This window comes from Hyperolius riggenbachi, chromosome 2, assembly GCF_040937935.1.
Source record: "Hyperolius riggenbachi isolate aHypRig1 chromosome 2, aHypRig1.pri, whole genome shotgun sequence".
Lineage (NCBI taxonomy): Eukaryota > Metazoa > Chordata > Amphibia > Anura > Hyperoliidae > Hyperolius > Hyperolius riggenbachi.
Genome location: NC_090647.1, coordinates 489,411,373 through 489,431,247, shown reverse-complemented (window position 1 = coordinate 489,431,247; position 19,875 = coordinate 489,411,373). Strand labels below are relative to the sequence as shown.

General features: G+C 46.7%; 1 protein-coding gene across 2 annotated transcripts in view; it reads left to right on the top strand.

Annotated features, from left to right (window-relative positions):
* The window catches only part of LOC137544932 (interferon-induced GTP-binding protein Mx2-like), a 100,356-nt gene extending 81,102 nt beyond the window's left edge, over positions 1–19,254 (top strand). For both annotated transcript variants that reach the window (XM_068266029.1, XM_068266028.1), the window contains 3 exons: positions 7,160–7,236; positions 12,127–12,351; positions 18,593–19,254. In XM_068266029.1, coding sequence (XP_068122130.1) covers positions 7,160–7,236; positions 12,127–12,351; positions 18,593–18,829 — 539 coding nt within the window. In that variant the 3' untranslated portion in view covers positions 18,830–19,254. The remainder of the gene's footprint in view (positions 1–7,159; positions 7,237–12,126; positions 12,352–18,592) is intronic.
* Positions 19,255–19,875: the final 621 nt, after the last annotated feature.

Here is a 19,875-nt window from a genome sequence, read left to right as displayed (position 1 = left end):
CAGCAGCAGCATGAAGCCCCGCCACTGCCAAGCGCTGAGGGAATTGGTCAACCTGGGGAAGACCAAACTGACGGCGAACCATGTCCTGGCCAAACTCCGAGAGCAGGAGAGGAGTTGGCTGACCCCCAGAGGCCTCAGAGTCGGAGAGGTGGTGTCCGACAATGGGGCAAACCTGGTTGCTGCAATCAGCAGGGGAGACCTGACCCACATCCCCTGCCTGGCGCACATCCTGAACCTGGTAGTCCAAAAGTTCCTGCGGACCTACCAGGGGATGGACCGACTCCTTGAGGTGGCAAGGAAGGTTGTGCGTCATTTCCGGCACTTGCCTGCAGCCGTAGCGAGCCTGGAAGAGGTGCAGAAGGAGCTGCACCTGCCACAGCACCGGCTCATGATCGATGTTCCATTTCGCTGGAACTCCACCCTGGCGATGTTGGAGCGTCTGGTTGAACAGAGGCAGGCTGTCAGCCAGTACCTTGCACGAGCAACAGTTGCCTCCATCACTGTAACTGGGCGTGCCGCCACCAACCTCCCATCCATCATCTCCACGGAGGACTGGGGGCACATGCATCAGGTGTGCTCAGTCCTGGCACCCTTCCTGCAGGCCACCAACATGGTAAGCAAGGACCATGCAATGGTGTGCGAGTGGGTACCCTTGGTGTGTGTGCTGGACAGGGCCCTGTATGCACTGCTGGAAGAGGGAGAGGCAGCCTTGGACCAGCAGGAGCTGCAGGCAGCTCCACAGGCCACCTCTGAGGAGGAGGGCTTGGAGTTGGTGGACCTGACCTTGCTGCTGATGAGGGGGAGCAGCAGAGCGCAGCTGGACTGGTGCGGGGGTGGAGAGAGGATGAGGTGGAGGAGGCAGAGGAAGAGGAGGACAGCACTGTCGGCTCTGGGGCTGCCGATGATGTGCCAGCAGACGTGGCCAGACTCTTCCCAATGGCAGCGCACATGCTGAGGTGCCTGCGCAAGGACCCAAGGGTGATCCAGATGAAGCAGAGGGAGGACATCTGGATCTGCATGATGCTGGACCCATGTCTAAAGGGGAAGCTCAGCCAGTTCCTGCCTGTAGGAGGAGACCGTGCGCAACAAATGAGGGATTTGCAGCTGTCCCTTGTTGAGCGCTTGGAGGAAGCCTTCCCTCAGCCATCCACCCCCACTCTCCAGCCAGCACAGAGGCAGCAGCAGGTGCCTGCATCCACCAGCAGCAAGCGCACACGCACCACAGACCTGCTGTCTCTGACCAACGAGCTCTACATGAGTGTAGAGCTGCCAAGGACTAGAGAGGAGGTGCCTGCAGCAGCATCCTTCTCCAGTCACAGGCAGCGCTTGACCCGCATGGTGGCTGACTACATGGGGTCCTTCAGCGGGCTTGACAGCGTGGCCCCTGTTGATCCCATGGAGTATTGGGTCAAGCACCTGCCGATCTGGAGCGAGCTTGCGCAGTACGCCCTGGAAGTGCTCTCCTGCCCCCCTTCCAGCGTACTGTCAGAGCGTTGCTTCAGTGCAGCCGGTGGAGTCGTCACTGAGAAGCGATCTCGTCTGTCTCACAAGTCTGTGGACTGACTGACGTTTCTCAAAATGAACCAGGCTTGGGTGGAAGGCGAATTCCTGGCCCCTGTTGTCGGCGAGAGGGGGACATGAAGTGGCGCACACACATTACACCGGATGCTGCTGCTGTATTTCTTCCTGCTGTCTGTGTCTCCACTGCCAGGGAACACATTACAAGGTGCTGCTGCCCATGCACCACCAGCTATTACGCTCAAAAATAGCTGCCTGCCCTGCATTATTTATTTTGAAAAAAAAAATTAAATTATTTTAGAGGTGTCCGGGTTGAAAACTGTGCTGTCCCAATTGTGTATTGGACACAATGTGGGCTTTACGACCACTGTCTGGAACCTCATGCTGTTTATTTACGGCCCAGGTACCATCGCTAGGAACCAGGGCCTATTATGTCAGTCAAATCACACTGCCTGACACACACTACTCCTCCTCCTGTAGCTGCATTGAGCTTCTGCTGTCTGTGTGCTGCTACCACTGCCAGGGAGAACAGAAGAAGAACTATTTTCTGCTGCCACCTGCCCACCCACTCTCCTACCGGCAGCTATTACCACACTACAATAGCTGCAAGCCTGCAACTACTTCCTCCTCCTGCTGATGTCTGTGTTTTACCACCGCCAGGGTACACAGAAAAAGGCGCTGTGGTTTGCAATGTGCCACTACCTACCTATTATGCCATCAACACAAATATAACTATGGTGTTGTTATTAAAATAAAATATTTCCACAAATGAAGTAAAAAAAATATTACAAAAGAAAGGAAAACAGAAGAAGAAGAAGGAGAAGGAGAAGGAGAAGAAGAAGAATTCTTCCAACTTACAACCATTTTGGACACACCTTCTCATGCAAACACTTTTCATGAAGTTAATTTACTATTTTTGATACCTTTTTTAGAACTACTACATCACCGCATAATCACTTGATGTTTTTATTCATAAAAAAGGTGGTTTCATGCATCATTGACCTCCAATACAAGTTTTACAAGCTATTTAAGGCCAGCTCGAATATTTTACTCGAATACAGACTTGGATAGTGACGTCGGATATCCGAGGTCGAATCGGATATTCGATTAACTCGAATATTGAACTTCGAGTGAATTCGGATAGTTTACTATCCGAATTCGACCAAACTCGAATAGGATAATAAGGTATCCGAGCAACACTGTATACTATTACCTCCTTCTCTTCCTCTCAGATCTCGCAAATGCGCGCCTGCACTGCTTCACTGCAGTCCTCAGAAATGAGATATGAGAGGAAGAGAAGGAGGTATGGTAATGGGATACAAGATGGGGGGAAGAGGCGTGTTTTCTGGGCATAGTGCCGCTCTATCTCTTTTTTTTTTTTCTATACCCCAGGTGTCCCAGACGCCTGCAGCTTGCTTCACCCTTCACTTTCACCTTCCCAGTGAGGTGCCGCCTTATCTTGTTATCGGGGCTGTCTTAAGTCACCTCTATCCAGGAATCCTGGTGAGTGGATTTTCTTCTACCATACTTTACAGCACTGCCCTTGCTGCTTTCATACAGTCACCACATATGATGGGGATGTGGCCGCGGATGTTTTTGAGCTCCCCCCACCATATGCGGCAACCGCAGAATCTCCAGCCCGGCTCGGAAGTTTCAGCACCCGCCCCAGAAGACGACACCTGTATATAAACCGACTCCCGACTTTTGAGAAAATTTTCCTGGGCTAAAAAGTAGGGATGCTCATTCGGATTCCACGGAAATGCAATTTCCGAAATTCCGAACGGAAATTGCATTTCCGCATCGGAATGCGGAAATCGGTAATGCAAGTGTGTTAGGCGGATTTCCGCCGGAAATCGCGGAAATTTTCGCCGGAAATCTCGGAAATTCCGCCCGACTTTAACATCAATTTTCTCAAAAACTATAAGGTCTTTTTGAAAACTTTTTTTTGCATCTTGTTCAGGAGATTCTGAGATAATAAACCCTGAAAATTTGGTGTTTCTAGGACTTAAGGGGGATTTGCTATTAACTGCTAAAGTCGGCGGATTTTTACTGTAATGTAAAATGCAGAAAATCCGCATCTGCCTATTTTCTGCATTTACATTACAGTAAAAATCCGCTGACTTTAGCGGTTAATAGCAAAGCCCCCGTAAGTCCTAGAAACACCAAATTTTCAGGGTTTATTAAGCAGGATCTCCTGAACAAGATGCAAAAAAAAGTTTTCAAAAAGACCTTATAGTTTTTGAGAAAATCGATGTTAAAGTCGGGCGGAATTTCCGCGATTTCCGGCGGAAATTCCGCATTGGAATGCGGAAATTGGTAGCGGAAAGCGGAATCGGTATTTGGCAATGTCGGAATGCGGATTTACCGCAGAATCGGAAATTGGCATTTTCGACCATCCCTACTAAAAAGTAGTCTTATACGCCAGGCTATACAGTAGCAATTTTGGTGATGATGAGGCCACAATCTGTGGGGGCTGAACGTCTCATGCCTGTGCAGTAGAGCTGAGTCACTTTGTATTTGCTATTAACTGCTAAAGTCGGCACAAAATGCCCCCCCCCCCCCCCCCCAAAAAAAAAGTACAATTAGGAATGGATTACACAAAATCAGTTGAATGTTCAATATGGCCGTAATTGTGAAAATGTATGCAACATTTCATGTAATGGGAATTAGCAGATTACGATCGTCTCTAATCACCTGTTAGATTTGCAGAGCACTTTTTAAATACATACACTTAGAGATATGTACACTTATAGAAATGTGTATATACTGTGCAAAATATACGTATATATTAACATAGATAGCAGGGATTAAAGCAATTTTCTCTGGTAAAAAAAATAAAAAAATGAATGGTGTATGGCCACCTTTAGGTAGAGGAGAGGTATGGTTAGTGTTAAGCAGAGGAGAGGTGTGGAAAGTGTTAAGCAGAGGAGAGGTGTGGAAAGTGTTAAGCAGAGGAGAGGTGTGGTTAGTGTTAAAGCATATCCGAGATGAAAAACTAACTATAAAAAGTAAATTGTCTATATATCTTATCTACTTACTGCAAGGGACAAGGGTGATTGCTCAATTCTGATTCTTCTTGACTTGTCAGCAGCATTTGATACTGTGGACCATGAAATACTAATCCAGCGACTGAAGAATTACTGTGGCCTAAGGGGTACTGTTCTTAGCTGGTTTCAGACCTTCCTATCTGGCAGGACACAGCAAGTATGTCTGGGCACACACTACTCTAATCCAGTGCCACTTGCCTATGGAGTTCCACAGGGTTCTGTACTATCACCATTACTCTTTGCAGTCTACATGCTCCCACTGGGCAAAATAATCCAGAACTATGGTTTAGGATACCATTGTTATGCAGATGACACACAACTGTATCTGTCCTTCAAGCCTGGCACCCAAGACCCATCAGCATCCATAAATGCGTGTCTAGTGGATTTACAAAATTGGATGAACACCAGCTGGCTGAGGCTGAACTCTGACAAAACAGAGGTGTTGGTGGTAGGTGGTCCACACATGATGGATAAAGTTCAAAACGCTCACCACCTCAAACTAGCAATTGGGGGAGATACTGTACAGTATAAAGACTCTGTGCGAAACCTTGGGGTGATCCTGGATGGAAATCTAAAACTCAGACAGCAGGTATCAGCTGTCGTCAAGTCTTCCTTCTTCCATCTAAGAAATATAGCGAAAATAAAACACCTAATCCCAGCTGAAGACCTACCTGCCCTGGTTCACGCATTTGTATCCTCCCGCCTAGACTACTGCAACGCCCTGTTAATCGGATCTACAGATAAGGTTCTGCGCCCCTTACAGCTAGTACAGAATGCTGCAGCCAGACTCCTAGCCAATGCCCCCCGCAGCTCACACATCACCCCAGTACTGCAAACTCTTCACTGGTTGCCAGTAAAATGGAGAATCAATTTTAAGGTCTGCCTGCTGACATTCAAGGCTCTACACCACATGGGACCCAAATACATAGCGGATCTATTGGAACTTTATGCCCCTCCACGCACCCTCCGCTCTGCCAACAAGATGAAGCTGGTTATTCCCAGGATACACTTAACATTTGGTGCTCGGGCCTTTTCCTATGCAGCCCCTACTCTATGGAACTCACTTCCACAATCAGTACGAGAGGCTCCTTCTCTGGACAGCTTTAAAAAAAGGCTAAAAACTCACCTCTTTTCCCTAGCCTTTGAGACTGCATAATGCAGGGTCACAGCGCTTTGAGTCCCCAGGGAGAAAAGCGCTATATAAATATTATTGTTATTGTTATTGTTGTTAAAAATTATATATGTTTACACAGCAAATCTAGCTGCAAACAGCTTCAATAGTTTATGATTATTTATTTCTGTGATACAATGAGGGCAGCCATGTTCTGTTTGTCACAGGCTGAGGGCTGGAGATGCTATCAGCTTGCCTGTGTGTAATGTGACAAATTCAGTCCCCTCTCCTCCTCCCTCCTCCCCTCTGCCTCTGAAATCTCTGGCTAGTAACCTCCTCCTCCTGCCCAGACTGAGCTCCCATAAGCCCTTGCTACAGTGCCAAGGCACTCTAAAAAGCTGTGGGCGAGGCTTGTTTAGTTTATAGGGAATTAGAGTATTAAAACAAAGTATTTGACTTGAGGAATGCCCTATAAACTATATGAAAGGAACACAATTATGCAATGAGTAAAAGTTTATCTCGGATCCACTTTAAGCACAGGAGAGGTATGGCTAGTGTTAAGCACAGGAGAGGTATGGTTAGTGTTAAGCACAGGAGAGGTGTAGTTAGCGTTAAACAGAGGAGAGGTGTGGTTAGTGTTAAGCACAGGAGAGGTGTGGTTAGCGTTAAGCAAAGGAGAGGTTTGTGTTGTGATGAAGTTCTCTCACTGCCGCATTAAATGAGCTGTTAGCTGATCAGCTGTTAGGTCACAGGTGCCATTCCCCAAGGGCCAGATCCATGCCAGTGTTTTGGATGGACTGAGAAAGAGAGGAATGTGTTCTACCTGATGGACCACACCTTTCCTGATTCAGACCCATCAATCAGTTTGAGCTGTGTCAAATATGTGTGAGGACCTCGGCCCTCGAAGGACCGGTTTGACATGCCTGTGTTAGGTCAACGGGCTAATATATAAGTACCTCCAATTGTCCCAATGATGTTCATAATGTACAAACAAATAAAAAAAAAAAAACAGCATGTACACAGCTTATGTGGTAAGCGCAACACTGCCATCTAGTGATGGAAAATGAAAATAAATATAGAAATAAATTAAAACAAAGCACGTTTCGCAGGATAGAAAATCAGATACTTACCTTGGCAGAGCAAAGCCTCTGTATCCTCCAGTGGTGCCCCTTATTCTTCGCAGACCACCACTAGACAACAGGACCTCCTGGAAGATTTTTCCCTTCAGGTTTCCTGTATTAGGAATTGAATCAAGTTGAAATAGAATTCATGTACAGTATAAGGAGGAGGAAAAGTCAATCAATATGAGAGGAGAGTTAATAATAATCTGATAATAAGATGGTTGCTATTAATCCTAAAGTTGAATTGAATTGTGTTCTCTCAATACACGTGACGTTTCCCTTTAAATGGCCGCAGCTATCTTTGTAATGATACTGTACTGCAGAACGTAAATGCTTATTTTGTATTATTTTGCTTTCTGTAGACTTGGTCCAACGTTGTTTCAAGAATGAAGCATCAAAATGTTTTGATCAGTTTGAGAATCTGCATTCTTCTGCTGTGGTAAGAGCCTCTGAAATGCAAAGTATACAGTGGGATGCGAAAGTTTTGGCAACTTTGTTAATCGTCATGATTTTCCCGTATAAGTCGTTGGTTGTTACGATAAAAAATGTCAGTTAAATATATCATATAGGAGACACACACAGTGATATTTGAGAAGTGAAATGAAGTTTATTAGATTTACAGAAAGTGTGCAATAATTGTTTAAACAAAATTAGGCAGGTGCATAAATTTGGGCACCACAAAAAAGAAATGAAATCAATATTTAGTAGGACCTCCTTTTGCAGAAATTACCGCCTCTAAATGCTTCCTGTAGGTTCCAATGACAGTCTGGATTCTGGTTGATGATATTTTGGACCATTCCTCTTTACAAAACATCTCTAGTTCAGTCAGGTTTGATGGCTTCCAAGCATGGACAGCTCTCTTTAACTCACACCACAGATTTTCAATTGTATTCAGGTCTGGAGACTGAGATGGCCATCCCAGAACATTGTACTTATTCCTCTGCATGAATGCCTTAGTGGATTTTGAGCAGTGTTTAGGGTCGTTGTCTTGTTGAAAGATCCAGCCCTGGTGCAGCTTTAGCTTTGTCACTGATTCCTGGACATTGGTCTCCAGAATCTGCTGATACTGAGTAAAATCCATGCATCCCTCAACTTTGACAAGATTCCCATGTCCCTGCACTGGCCACACAGCCCCACAGCATGATGGAATCACCACCATATTTTACTGTAGGTAGCAGGTGTTTTTCTTGGAATGCTGTGCTCTTTTTCCTCCATGCAATAACGCATCCTTGTTTTGCCCAAATGACTCAATTTTAGTTTCATCAGTCCACAGCACCTTCTTCCAAAATGAAGCTGGCTTGTCCAAATGTGCTTTAGCACAGTGATTCCCAACCTTTTCCGGCCCGGGGAACACTTTCTGACCATATTTTTCTCCGGGGAACGGCGGGGGGCGCGCGGGTGTTTGCGCGACCTAGTGGACAGTGCCGTGTGTAGCAGGCTATGGGGGGGGGGGGGGGGCCTGGGGTGCGGCTGCATAGCTAGCATAGTTGCCCCAGTATAGGGAGTTTAGTTGCCCCAGTATGGTTAGTATAGTTACCCCAGTATAGTGCCCCAGTATAGCTAGTATAGTGCCCCAGTATAGCTAGTATAGTCCCAGTATGGATAGGTAGTGCCCCAGTATACGTAGGTAGTGCCCCAGTATAGCCAGTAAAGTGCCCAGTATAGCTAGTATAGTGCCCAGATAGCTAGTATGGTACCCAGTATAGCTAGTATAGTGCCCAGCATACCTAGCATAGTGCCCAGCATAGCTAGCATAGGTAGGTAGTGCCCAGTATAGCTAGTATAGTTGCCCCCAGTGTAGCTAGTTTAGTTGCCCCCAGTATAGCTAGTTTAGTTGCCCCCAGTAAAGCTAGTTTAGTTGCCCTCAGTAAAGCTAGTTTAGTTGCCCCCAGTAAAGCTAGTTTAGTTGCCCCCAGTAAAGCTAGTTTAGTTGCCCCCAGTACAGCTAGTTTAGTTGCCCCCAGTATAGCTAGTACAGTTCCCCCTAGTGTAGATGCCCAGGAGGGGGGGAAGCAGCGCTAGAAGGAGGGGCAGTGGAGGCAGCGGTGGGGAGGGGGGAAATATCCCCCCCCCCCTCCCTCACCTGGGACCCCTCCTTCTGCCTCTCTCCCCCTCCATCTAGCGGTGGCAAGTGCAGGGCGGCTCGGCGGCGGGGAGACATGCGCAGACTTACCACTTCTGCGTTCCAAGCGCCGGCAGCGTCATGTCGTCAGATCTCCGCCTTCAATGCCGCCCACTGCTCTTCCGCTAATCAGGAAGCACAGTGGGCGGCATTGAAGGTGGAGATCTGACGACATGACGCTGCTGGCGCTTGGAACGCAGAAGTGGTAAGTCTGCGCATGTCTCCCCGCCGCCGAGCCGTCCTGCACTTGCCACCGCTAAATGGAGGGGGAGAGAGGCAGAAGAAGGGGGCCCAGGTGAGGGAGGGGGGGATATTTCCCCCCTCCCCACCGCTGCCTCCACTGCCCCTCCTTCTAGCGCTGCTTCCCCCCTCCAGCGTACTGGACGGCACACCTGGCACCATGCCGCGGCACACTAGTGTGCCGCAGCACAGCGGTTGGGAATCACTGCTTTAGCATACCTCAAGCAGCTCTGTTTGTGCTGTGGGCGAAGAAAAGGCTTCCTCTGCATCACTCTCGCATACAGCATCGCCTTGTGTAAAATGCGCCGAATGGTTGAACGATGCACAGTGACTCCATCTGCAGAAATATGATGTTGTAGATATTTGGTGCTGATCTGTGAGTTGACTCTGACTGTTCTCACCATTCGTCGCTTCTGTTTATCCGAGACTTTTCTTGGTCTGCCACTTCAAGCCTCAACTTGAACTGAGCCTGCGGTTTTCCATTTCCTAACTGTGAAAATAGACAGCTGAAATCTCTGAGACAGCTTTCTGTATCCTTACCCTAGACCATGATGGTGAACAATCTTTGTCTTCAGGTCATTTGAGAGTTGTTTTGAAACCCCCATGTTGCTAGTCTGCCAAAAAAATTAAGAGGAGGGAAACTTACAATTGACCCCCTTAAAGAAAACCAGAGACGAATAAATATCCTATTTATACATACCTGGGGCTTCTTCCAGCTCCATAAGCCTGGATCGCTCCCATGCCGCCATCCACCGCTGCCTCTGTCCGCCGATACCGGGTCCCGTCATTTCGGCCAGTCGAGCCAGTCGATCCGTCCTGTACCGCCTCTGATAGGCTTCAGCCTATCAGACGGTGGCGAACCCCGGCCAATCAGAGGCCGGGGATCGCTAATCTCCTTTACGGCGCTGCTGTGACAGCAGCGTCGTACGCTGTAAACACCAGGGATTTCTTCCCCGGGTGTTTACATTTCGCCTGCGAGCCGCGATCGGAGGCTCGCTGGCTGTTCACGGAGACTCCCTCCGTGAACTGACATGGAACAGCTGCTCGAACAAGCGGCCGTTTCCATGGAAACACCAATGCGACCAGCCGCCGCCTATCGGCGTTGGCTGGTCGTTAAGTAGTTAAATTGTGTGTTTGTAAATAGTGATGGACGCAAAACTGAAAAATGCACCTATATTTTCAAATAAAATATTGGCTCCATATGTTTTGATAGGAACATGATTTAAATGGTGTAATAACTGGGACAAATGGGCAAATAAAATACATGGGCTTTAATTATGGTAGCGTGTATTATTTTAAAACTATAATGGCTTAAAACAGAGATAATAATTTTTGTTTTCGATTTTTTTTCTTATTATTCCTGTTAAAATGCATTTGGAATAAAATAATTCTTAGTATAATGTACAACCCAAAGAAAGCCTAATTGGTGACGGGAAAAAAAAGGTATAGATCATTTTGTTGTGATAAGTAGTGATGAATTTATTGGCAAATAAATGGGAGGAGCGCTGAAATGTGAAAAGTGCTCTGGTCCATAAGGGGAAAATACACTGAAGGCAGAAGTGCTTAAAGGACACCTGAATAGAGATGTGGCGAACGGTTCCCGAACCGTTCGCCGGCGAACATCTCTAAATCCATGGGCCTCTTACTACTTCCGGGTCGCAATGACCCGGAGTAGTACGCCTGCGCTGCCCGGCGGAGCGCGTCCTAGATCGCGCTCCCGTTGCCGGGCACTCTCTGCGCATGTGCGTGACGTCATGAGTGACGAACTGTTCGGCCCAACACTACACTTGAAGTGATGTGACATGATTAGATAAACACAGCAACATTTAGCACTAGTCCTGCTAAGATATTTTCTGAAGTTTGTTTCTGTTTCCCTGTAGAGCAAGTGTTAAAGAAGCTCTGCAGATTAATCCACTGTGCAGATGTGTTGAGGGCTGGGGAGGCGCAGACCACCAAGATAGGCGCAAGAGTCAGAGCTGATGTCAGAGGAATCCCATGTATGTTGCAATGCTTTTTACACGCTAAATAGAGAAATGGAATCAAACCCAGATAAGGTTAGGTGTGTGCCTTTATGGCACCCATACCTGCAGCCCTGTCTGCGCCATTCTCTGCTCCATTGCCTTCTGCTCCTGTGGCGCCTGTCTTAAAAAAATTCAACAAAATTGTTGACTTTTAAGAAGCAGAAAAGGGCAAATTTTCTCATCTGCTGCCTCTTGCTCTCCTCGTGTGATCTCATTGATAGAGACAGCAGAGCGAGTGAACTTAAGCGACGGGAGAGGGGCGCGATCAGCAGTAGCGGCGGACCCGTGCGGCATGAAATCGGTAGGCCCTGTTTTTCGCTCCAGCTGTCTCTGGTCTTTAAGAGACCAGAGACTGCTGACACCGAAGTGCTTAAGAGAAAAAGGGCTTGATTCACTATGCGGTGCTAACCTACTTAGCACGTCTAATGTCTTTAAAGACAAAGACAAACACTTATATTGCGCTTTTCTCCTGGCGGACTCAAAGCGCCAGAGCTGCAGCCACTAGGACGCGCTCTATAGGCAGTAGCAGTGTTAGGCACGCTAACCAGGGTGCTAAGTAGGTTAGCACCGTTTTTTTCAATCAGATCGCGCGCTGTTTTGCGCGCGCTAAGTCCCATAAGCTTTAATGGGCACTTTGTGCGGAGCGCACTGCGCTCTGTGCAGTGCGCGCGAAAAGCTCGTTTAGACGTGCTAAGGGGGTTTTCACAGACTTGCTAACAGTTAGCACCGCTTTGTGAATCAAGCCCAAGGTGATAATTACAGTAAGTGATCCTAGTTATCAGGAGCCAATCAACATTGCTCCTCATTCATTTCAAAGGCAAAGTGCACAAGACTGGAGTAAAAATGTACTGTGTGTGTCATGAACTAGCGTTCATGGAAAGGCAATAGATGTCAATATGGGCAGTCCTAAAGTGCTTACTACATTGTGTATCTTTTGTGTTTACAGGACAAAATTGAAGGACTTTCCCATTCACTAGAGCAGGAGGCTGTGACTACAGTCGAGCTGCAGTTCACAATGGAGAAAATTATCTACTGTCAGGACTCCATTTACACCTATGTGTTGACGAGGGAGAGGAGTGCAGCGGCCCCAACAACTGGTCTGCCAGTGCAGCAGGACCAAGTTCAGCCTTCAAAGGATCAACTCATATGCCACCTACAGGCCTATCTTAAGGTGACTTTCTCCTGAATATTCTCACTCGACCAACCAGCAGTCTCAACCAACCAGCACAGATCACCAGCAGTACTCAGTGGTGAAGGCCAATTGTTTAGGCTGTTTTGTGGGCTCAGCTGTACTAGGGAATCTGAAGTGAAAATAAACTTATGTAATAATGCATTGTATGTGTAGTACAGCTAAGAAATAGAACATTAGTAGCGCAGATATGAGTCTCGTATTGTTTCCAGTACAGGAAGAGTTAAGAAACATCACTTGTTATCTATGCAAGAGAGCTTCTCTGAGCACTCTGACCAGTATAGTTGGCTACAGTGCTGTTTTCTGAGGCACATATACATCAAAGAAACAGTGAAGACAAATTCTGATAAGATTTTTACTGCAGGGAAGTTGAAAGGGTCGTTAGCCCTGCTCTGTTTCATAGTTTAAAATACAGTGTGGTGTGTAAATTGCAAACAGTGAAAGGCCTTGTAACTCTATAACAGAGTCACATTTAATACTGTGTAAGTTCATGGTGAGCAATCAAATGCAGGTTTACTCCATTTTGGTTAGACAAAAAACATGAAATGTATTAGGGCTACACACACAATTTTGTTAATGAAAGCATATGGACCGTTTTTTTTTTGTTTGTTTGTTTCAAAATACTGTATTGGGATAATAGCAGAAAGTAATTGCCAAAATAGCCAGTAAAACCCACACAGGGGCTATTACAGTAAATGATGTTGACCATAAAGGCTTTTTTAGTCAATTTGTTTTCTTCCACCCCATAGGTTGAAGCCAGGCCATGGCATAACTCATCTGTCAGGCAAGGGTTGGGGCTGTCTAAGGTAGTCTGCATAGGCAGGATTTGTATACAAAGCAAGAATAGCCTCACCGAGAACGGGAAAAGGGATTTTTTTTTTAAAAGACACAGTAATGCCATATATATTAGAATGCAATACATTATTCAGGATATACAGTGGGTTGCAAAAGTATTCGTCCCCCTTGAAGTTTTCCACATTTTGTCCTATTACTGCCACAAACATGAATCAATTTTATTGGAATTCCACATGAAAGACCAACACAAAGTGGTGTACACATGAGAAGTGTAACGAAAATCATACATGATTCCAAACATTTTTTACAAATAAATAACTGCAAAGTGGTGTGTGCATAATTATTCGGCCCCCTTTGATCTGAGTGCAGTCAGTTGCCTATAGACATTGCCTGATGAGTGCTAATGACTAAATAGAGTGCACCTGTGTGTAATCTAATGTCAGTACAAATACAACTGCTCTGTGAGGGCCCCAGAGGTTGTTTTAGAGAATATTGGGAGCAACAACACCATGAAGTCCAAAGAACACACAAGACAGGTCAGGGATCAAGTTATTGAGAAATTTAAAACAGGCTTAGGCTACAAAAAGATTTCCAAAGCCTTGAACATCCCAAGGAGCACTGTTCAAGCGATCATTCAGAAATGGAAGGAGTATGGCACAACTGTACACCAACTAAGACAAGGCCCAGGGCCGGGCCGAGGCATAGGCTGGAGAGGCTCCAGCCTCAGGGCGCAGTGTAGGAGGGGGCGCACAATTCATTCAGCTATCATTCCTAATTGTGTTTGAAGCAGAAAGAAATAAGAAAAGGGGATACATGGCAGTGACTGCAAGCCAGATAACTAGATATTATGGTGTTGGGGAGGTTGTGGGCCCTGTGGCACCTCTTAGTCTAATAGCAATCAGTGTGTGACGGCTGGGGTGGGAGGGATGGAGGGGCGCACTTTGTTGTCTCAGCCTTGGGTGCTGGAGGACCTAGTCCCGCCTCTGACAAGGCCATCCACCTAAACTCACAGGCCAAACAAGGAGAGCGCTGATCAGAAATGCAGTCAAGAGGCCTGTGGTGACTCTGGACGAGCTGCAGAGATCTACAGCTCAGGTGGGAGACTCTGTCCATAGGACAACTATTAGTCATGCACTGTACAAAGTTGGCCTTTATGGGAGAGTGGCAAGAAGAAAGCCATTGTTAACAGAAAGCATAAGAAGTCCCGTTTGTAGTTTGCCACAAGCCATGTGGGGGACACAGCAACCATGTGGAAGAAGGTGCTCTGGTCAGATGAGACCAAAATGGAACTTTTTGGCCAAAATGCAAAATGCTATGTGTGGCAGAAAACTAACACTGCACATCACTCTGAACACACCATCCCCACTGTCAAATATGGCGGTGGCAGCATCATGCTCTGGGGATGCTACTCTTCAGCAGGGACAGGGAAGCTGGTCAGAGTTGATGGGAAGATGGATGGAGCCAAATACAGGGCAAACTTGGAAGAAAACCTCTTGGAGACTGCAAAAGACTTGAGACTGGGGCGGAGGTTCACCTTCCAGCAGGACAATGACCCTAAACATAAAGCCAGGGCAACCATGGAATGGTTTAAAACAAAACATATCTATGTGTTAGAATGGCCCAGTCAAAGTCCAGATCTAAATCCAGTCGAGAATCTGTGGCAAGATTTGAAAACTGCTGTTCACAAACGCTGTCCATCTAATCTGACTGAGCTGGAGCTGTTTTGCAAAGAAGAATGGGCAAGGATTTCAGTCTCTAGATGTGCAAAGCTGTTAGAGACATACCCTAAAAAGTCTGGCAGCTGTAATTGCAGCAAAAGGTGGTTTTACAAAGGATTGAATAATTACGCACACCCCACTTTGCAGTTATTTATTTGTAAAAAATGTTTGGAATCATGTAGGATTTTCGATCCACTTCTCACGTGTACACCACTTTGTGTTGGTCTTTCACGTGGAATTCCAATAAAATTGATGCATGTTTGTGGCAGTAATGTGACAAAATATGGAAAACTTCAAGGGGGCCGAATACTTTTGCAACCCACTGTAATGGTTAGTTATCCTGTTTCAGAATTATAAACATTATTATCTAAAAATATATACTGTATTTTTTGGACTATAAGACTCACTTTTCTCCCCCAAAAGTGAGGAAAAAAAGTCACTGCGTCTTATAGTCCAAATGCAGGGAGTTCCTGACTTGTGAATGCCTGCCAATACAAACCTCCAACCTGCTGCAATGTCAGGAACTCCCTGTATTGTGCCCATGCAGAGGATGACACAGAGACACAAAGGGGCACAGAGGAGAACACAGGGGGGACACAAAGGGGCATAGAAGAGGACACAGGGAGACACAAGAGGTACAAGGGGGCATAAGGTACAAAGGGGGCATATTCCACAAGATGCCCGTTCACCATGGAAGCACCAGGTTTAGTATATATATATTTTCTCCCCTGGTCTTTGTCCTGTAAACCTAGGTAGGTCTTATGGTCAGGAGCGTCTTATAATCCAAAAAATATCTTACATATTGCTGTATATTGTTATCTAACCCCACCCTTCTACTAATGCTTAGCCTAAGCTAGGATGCCATGATCCACAGCATTCTGGGAGACAAGATGTTGTTTCTGCTCACTTTGGAACACATAACAAAAAAACATTCCACAGTGATGCACCTGCCAGCAATAAAGATGTCACCACTTGTGATCAATTTAAGATAGTAAATCAGGGAGAGGAGAGATTTTACAGTGGGTAAACACTGACTAAATAATTTATAAAGTAATACAGTACTGTAAAATATATTTTTTTATATTAATTTTCATTAATGTATTGACAAGCTCAGCTCGTCCAGGAAAAACTTGCTGAAAGTGGTATTGACAGGCTGAGTTCGTCAATACCGCCAGGGAGATTTCTTGTTTCTCTGCCCCGCCGGCTGCACTTTTCCCTCATCAGATAAGGTTAGAGAAGCCGAGAGCCCAATATAGTGTAGTAAGTTACTGAGGCGCTACTCCTGCTACTGCTGAAATTCAGTTTGTCCCCACATTTATTGCCTGATGAAGCGGGCGTTGCCTGCGAAACGCGTTGCACTTTTGGGGTACTATACAATAAATGTAATTACTATTATACAGTCTTTCGTGTCTGCTTTATGGAGGTAAGTTCACCGCTTCCTCCAAGCAAATTTTAAAGGTTTTATCCACTTTTACCCTGCTGGCGCCTCTGTTCCCTGTTTGCCGTTCCCTCATCAGAGGGATTCCCCAGGATGGCTGGATGCCTGTCAGCACGCTGTGGGTAGCGATCTGTGCTACCCACAGCATACTGAACTAGCATCCAGCCACCCTGGGGAATCCCTGTGCAGCCGGCGGGGCAGAGAATGTGCGGGGCTGTGCAGGGATTCCCCTTCTGTGCCGGCAGGTGGCTGGTGCGGGGATCCCCTCTGTGCGGGGGATGTCCCCTTCTGTGCTGGCTGGCAGTGGCCGGCGGGGATCCCCTCTGTGTGGGGGGGAGGTGGGTGTCTCCTTCTATGCAGGCTGTGGGTGGCCTCTCCCTCCTCTTCCCCCCAACCCATCCCTGCTCCCGATCCCCCGTGCGCCCCCGATCCCGTGTCCCCTCCAGTCAGAAGCCCTGCTCTACTCACCTGACTGCTTTCTCCTGCGCCGGCCACGATGGACACCTTCCTCCTCCATCGCCGAAGTCCCGGTCTGTGTAATTACAGTACGCAGCTTGGTGACATCACCAAGCCTTGTAACTGTAATTACAGAGAACACGAGGCTTCGCGATGGAGGAGGAAGTGAGCTGCTTCCACTGCAGGAGAAAGCCCTCAGGTAAGTAGTTCAGGGCTTCTGACTGGGGGGGACACGGGATCGGGGGAGGAGGGGCACGGGGGTTCGGGAGGGAGGGATGGGGGGAAGAGGAGGGAGAGGCCCCCCACAGCCTGCATAGAAGGGGACACCAACCTCCTACCCCCGCACAGAAGTGGGTGTCCCCGTCCGGCCACGACCAGCCCCCTTAGAAGGGGATGCCTCCCCCCCCCCCCGCACACACAGAAGGGACACCAGGCCACCCGCAGCCTGCATAGAAGGGGACACCCACCTCCCCCCACACAGAGGGGATCCCCGCCGGCCACTACCAGTCAGCAAAGAAGGGGACACCCCCCACAGAAGGGACACCCGGCCACAGTCAGGGGGAGATCGGGGGCAATAGGGGGGGATCGGGGGCAATGGGGGGGGGGCAGAGGCACCCGCACACCTGGCTCTCTATACATCTGACTCCCTAGACCTGGCTGCACATCTGGCTCCCTATTCCTGGCTAATAGTTTTGAATAACTATACCCGGCTGCACATCTGGCTAACTATACCTGGCTATACATCTGGGTCTTATACTCACCATTGAGTGTGTATCATGATCACATGTCCCCCGTCGATCGGCGTTGATGGCACCAGGGTCACACAGCATCATCAACATTTCGCAATAACCTGTATTGAATTCAATATAAAAAAAAAATGATTGCAAAAAAAAAAATTGGTTGGAAATTAATTGAACCACTTTTTGCACGGAAATCCTGGGGAAATAGAACGCCAGGGTGGCTACGTTATATCCACTAAAGTTTCTCTTTGAGCAAAAGGTACTAGTAACGCCACAGCGGCTGATCAGAACTGACAGCACAGGGCTGTTGTCACTGGAAGCCTAAAAACAAAGAGCAACATAAATTAAATAATGTGTCCTATTTGGACCATTGTGCTAGTTCCACCACACATAAATAAAGCATACGTAAACCTCCTCTTTTAAATAATAACTCCACACAGAAATATGGTTTTAAAATCATAACATTCATTCATAAACCATTTTGTTTACAAAAAATACATTGATTCCAAATTACAGGTAGATATGAATTTCTAAAGCTAATAATGGACAGTTCGATAATGGTTTGGACCAAAAAGTCATTTATTGCTTCCCGATAAAAATCGATTGGGTGGTGGTGACTGATTACAGCAGAAAGCGTATCCAGAAATAATACCTGATGCAGTAGAACACTAAAGGTGGCCATACATCAGGTGACTTGGTTGGCCGAACTGATCGACTATCCAATTAGATCATTATTATTGAATCGGATGAATATCAAGCATACCCAATCGACTATGCAACCAATTTAAATGTTATATGTATTTACAATGGTGACAGTAAATGTTTGTCAGCCCAGTTTTATCTTATAGTGAATAAAAGTTATATTTTAGGTTTACTACACCTTTTAGAAGGACTAATAGAGTCTGCTGCAGTCACAGCCCCAGAGTTTACACCCAATTCTCCTCATTAGTATATGTGTGTTTTTTTCTACTTTTACAAACTGAATAGCTGGTTGCCCTTTGTTATTTTAGACACAGAAAAGCAATGAATAGATCTGCCATGGAGGAAATGTACTAATCTCCATCTTTCTCTTTTAGGGTGTCACCTCCCGAATGTCCAACCAGATCCCGCTCATCATCCAACACTTCATGCTGCGGGAATATGCGGACAAGCTACAGGACCAGATGGTGCGTCTCATAACCAACAACAAGCAGTTTACATATCTACTGGAAGAAACACACGAACTCTCTGAACAGAGGCAGAGACTCAAGGACCAGATTCAGCGTCTAAGCCTGGCGGTGAAACGCTTAACAAAATTCTCAGAGGGCAATTAGAGCTGCCTTTACATGCCAGGTCTATCCAAAATATTTCTTGCACTAGCTTCTCACACTACTGAGGGACCAGGGTGGGTATGTGTCCTTTACAAGGCCGGATTTATACTTTTTCTAGGTCAAGTATGTTGTGTCTCCCTTTTCTTGTGCTGCAGCGCCCCTCCCATTCCATGAGCAGCCCACTCTTCCATGTGTAACATCCATGTACAGCAGCCCCTCTCTTTCATATACAGCTCATTGGACATAAGGTTCTCTTTTCATGTGTTGCTCCACATTTGCAGACTTCATGTGTAACAACCCAAGCAAAACAGTTTAGTCCTGGAGTCTCAAACTGCTAATTTCCACACACCAGGGAGTCAACCAGTCCACACCCGGATCCACTCAAGGTGCACAAATCCACAGCAAGAAAAGAAATGACTGCGTCTCCACCCGGTTAACTGCAATTGTAGCAATTTAAATAAACCATAGTGACAAGAAAGCACACAACGTTTCGGTCAATGGGCCTTTCTCTAGTGTTCACTTGAGAAAGGACCATTGGCCGAAACATTGTGTGCTTTCTTGTCATTATGGTTTAATTAAATTGCTACAATTGCAGTTATCCAGGTGGAGACCCAATCATTTCTTTTCTTTATGTGTAGCAACCTCTATTTCATGTCCAGGTGTCCCCTTGGGCTGCAGCCGCCCCAAGGCCCGGGCCAATGTGGCCTTTCCAGAAACTGGCCCGGCTCCTTCAGTGCACACACTACTCATTCATTAGGTCTCAGGATGGTGAATGCAGAAGAACATCTGTGCTTGTTATACTTTGTGTGCCTCAGGCCTTCCTCTTCCAGTACATATAAACTGCAAGCTGAGGAAAAGAAGTGTGTGCTCTGACCACGTTCACCTGAATAAATACTGGCTGCCTAATTGTCTATTGACTAATTTAAAATGGCATAGCATTTGTTGAAAGCATCTGGTTGCCAGAATATGCAGGGTCTAAACCAACTCCCTAACATCCCTGCAGGAGTTGGCCCACGCAAAGTACATAGCATCTCAACAGGGGTGCCACG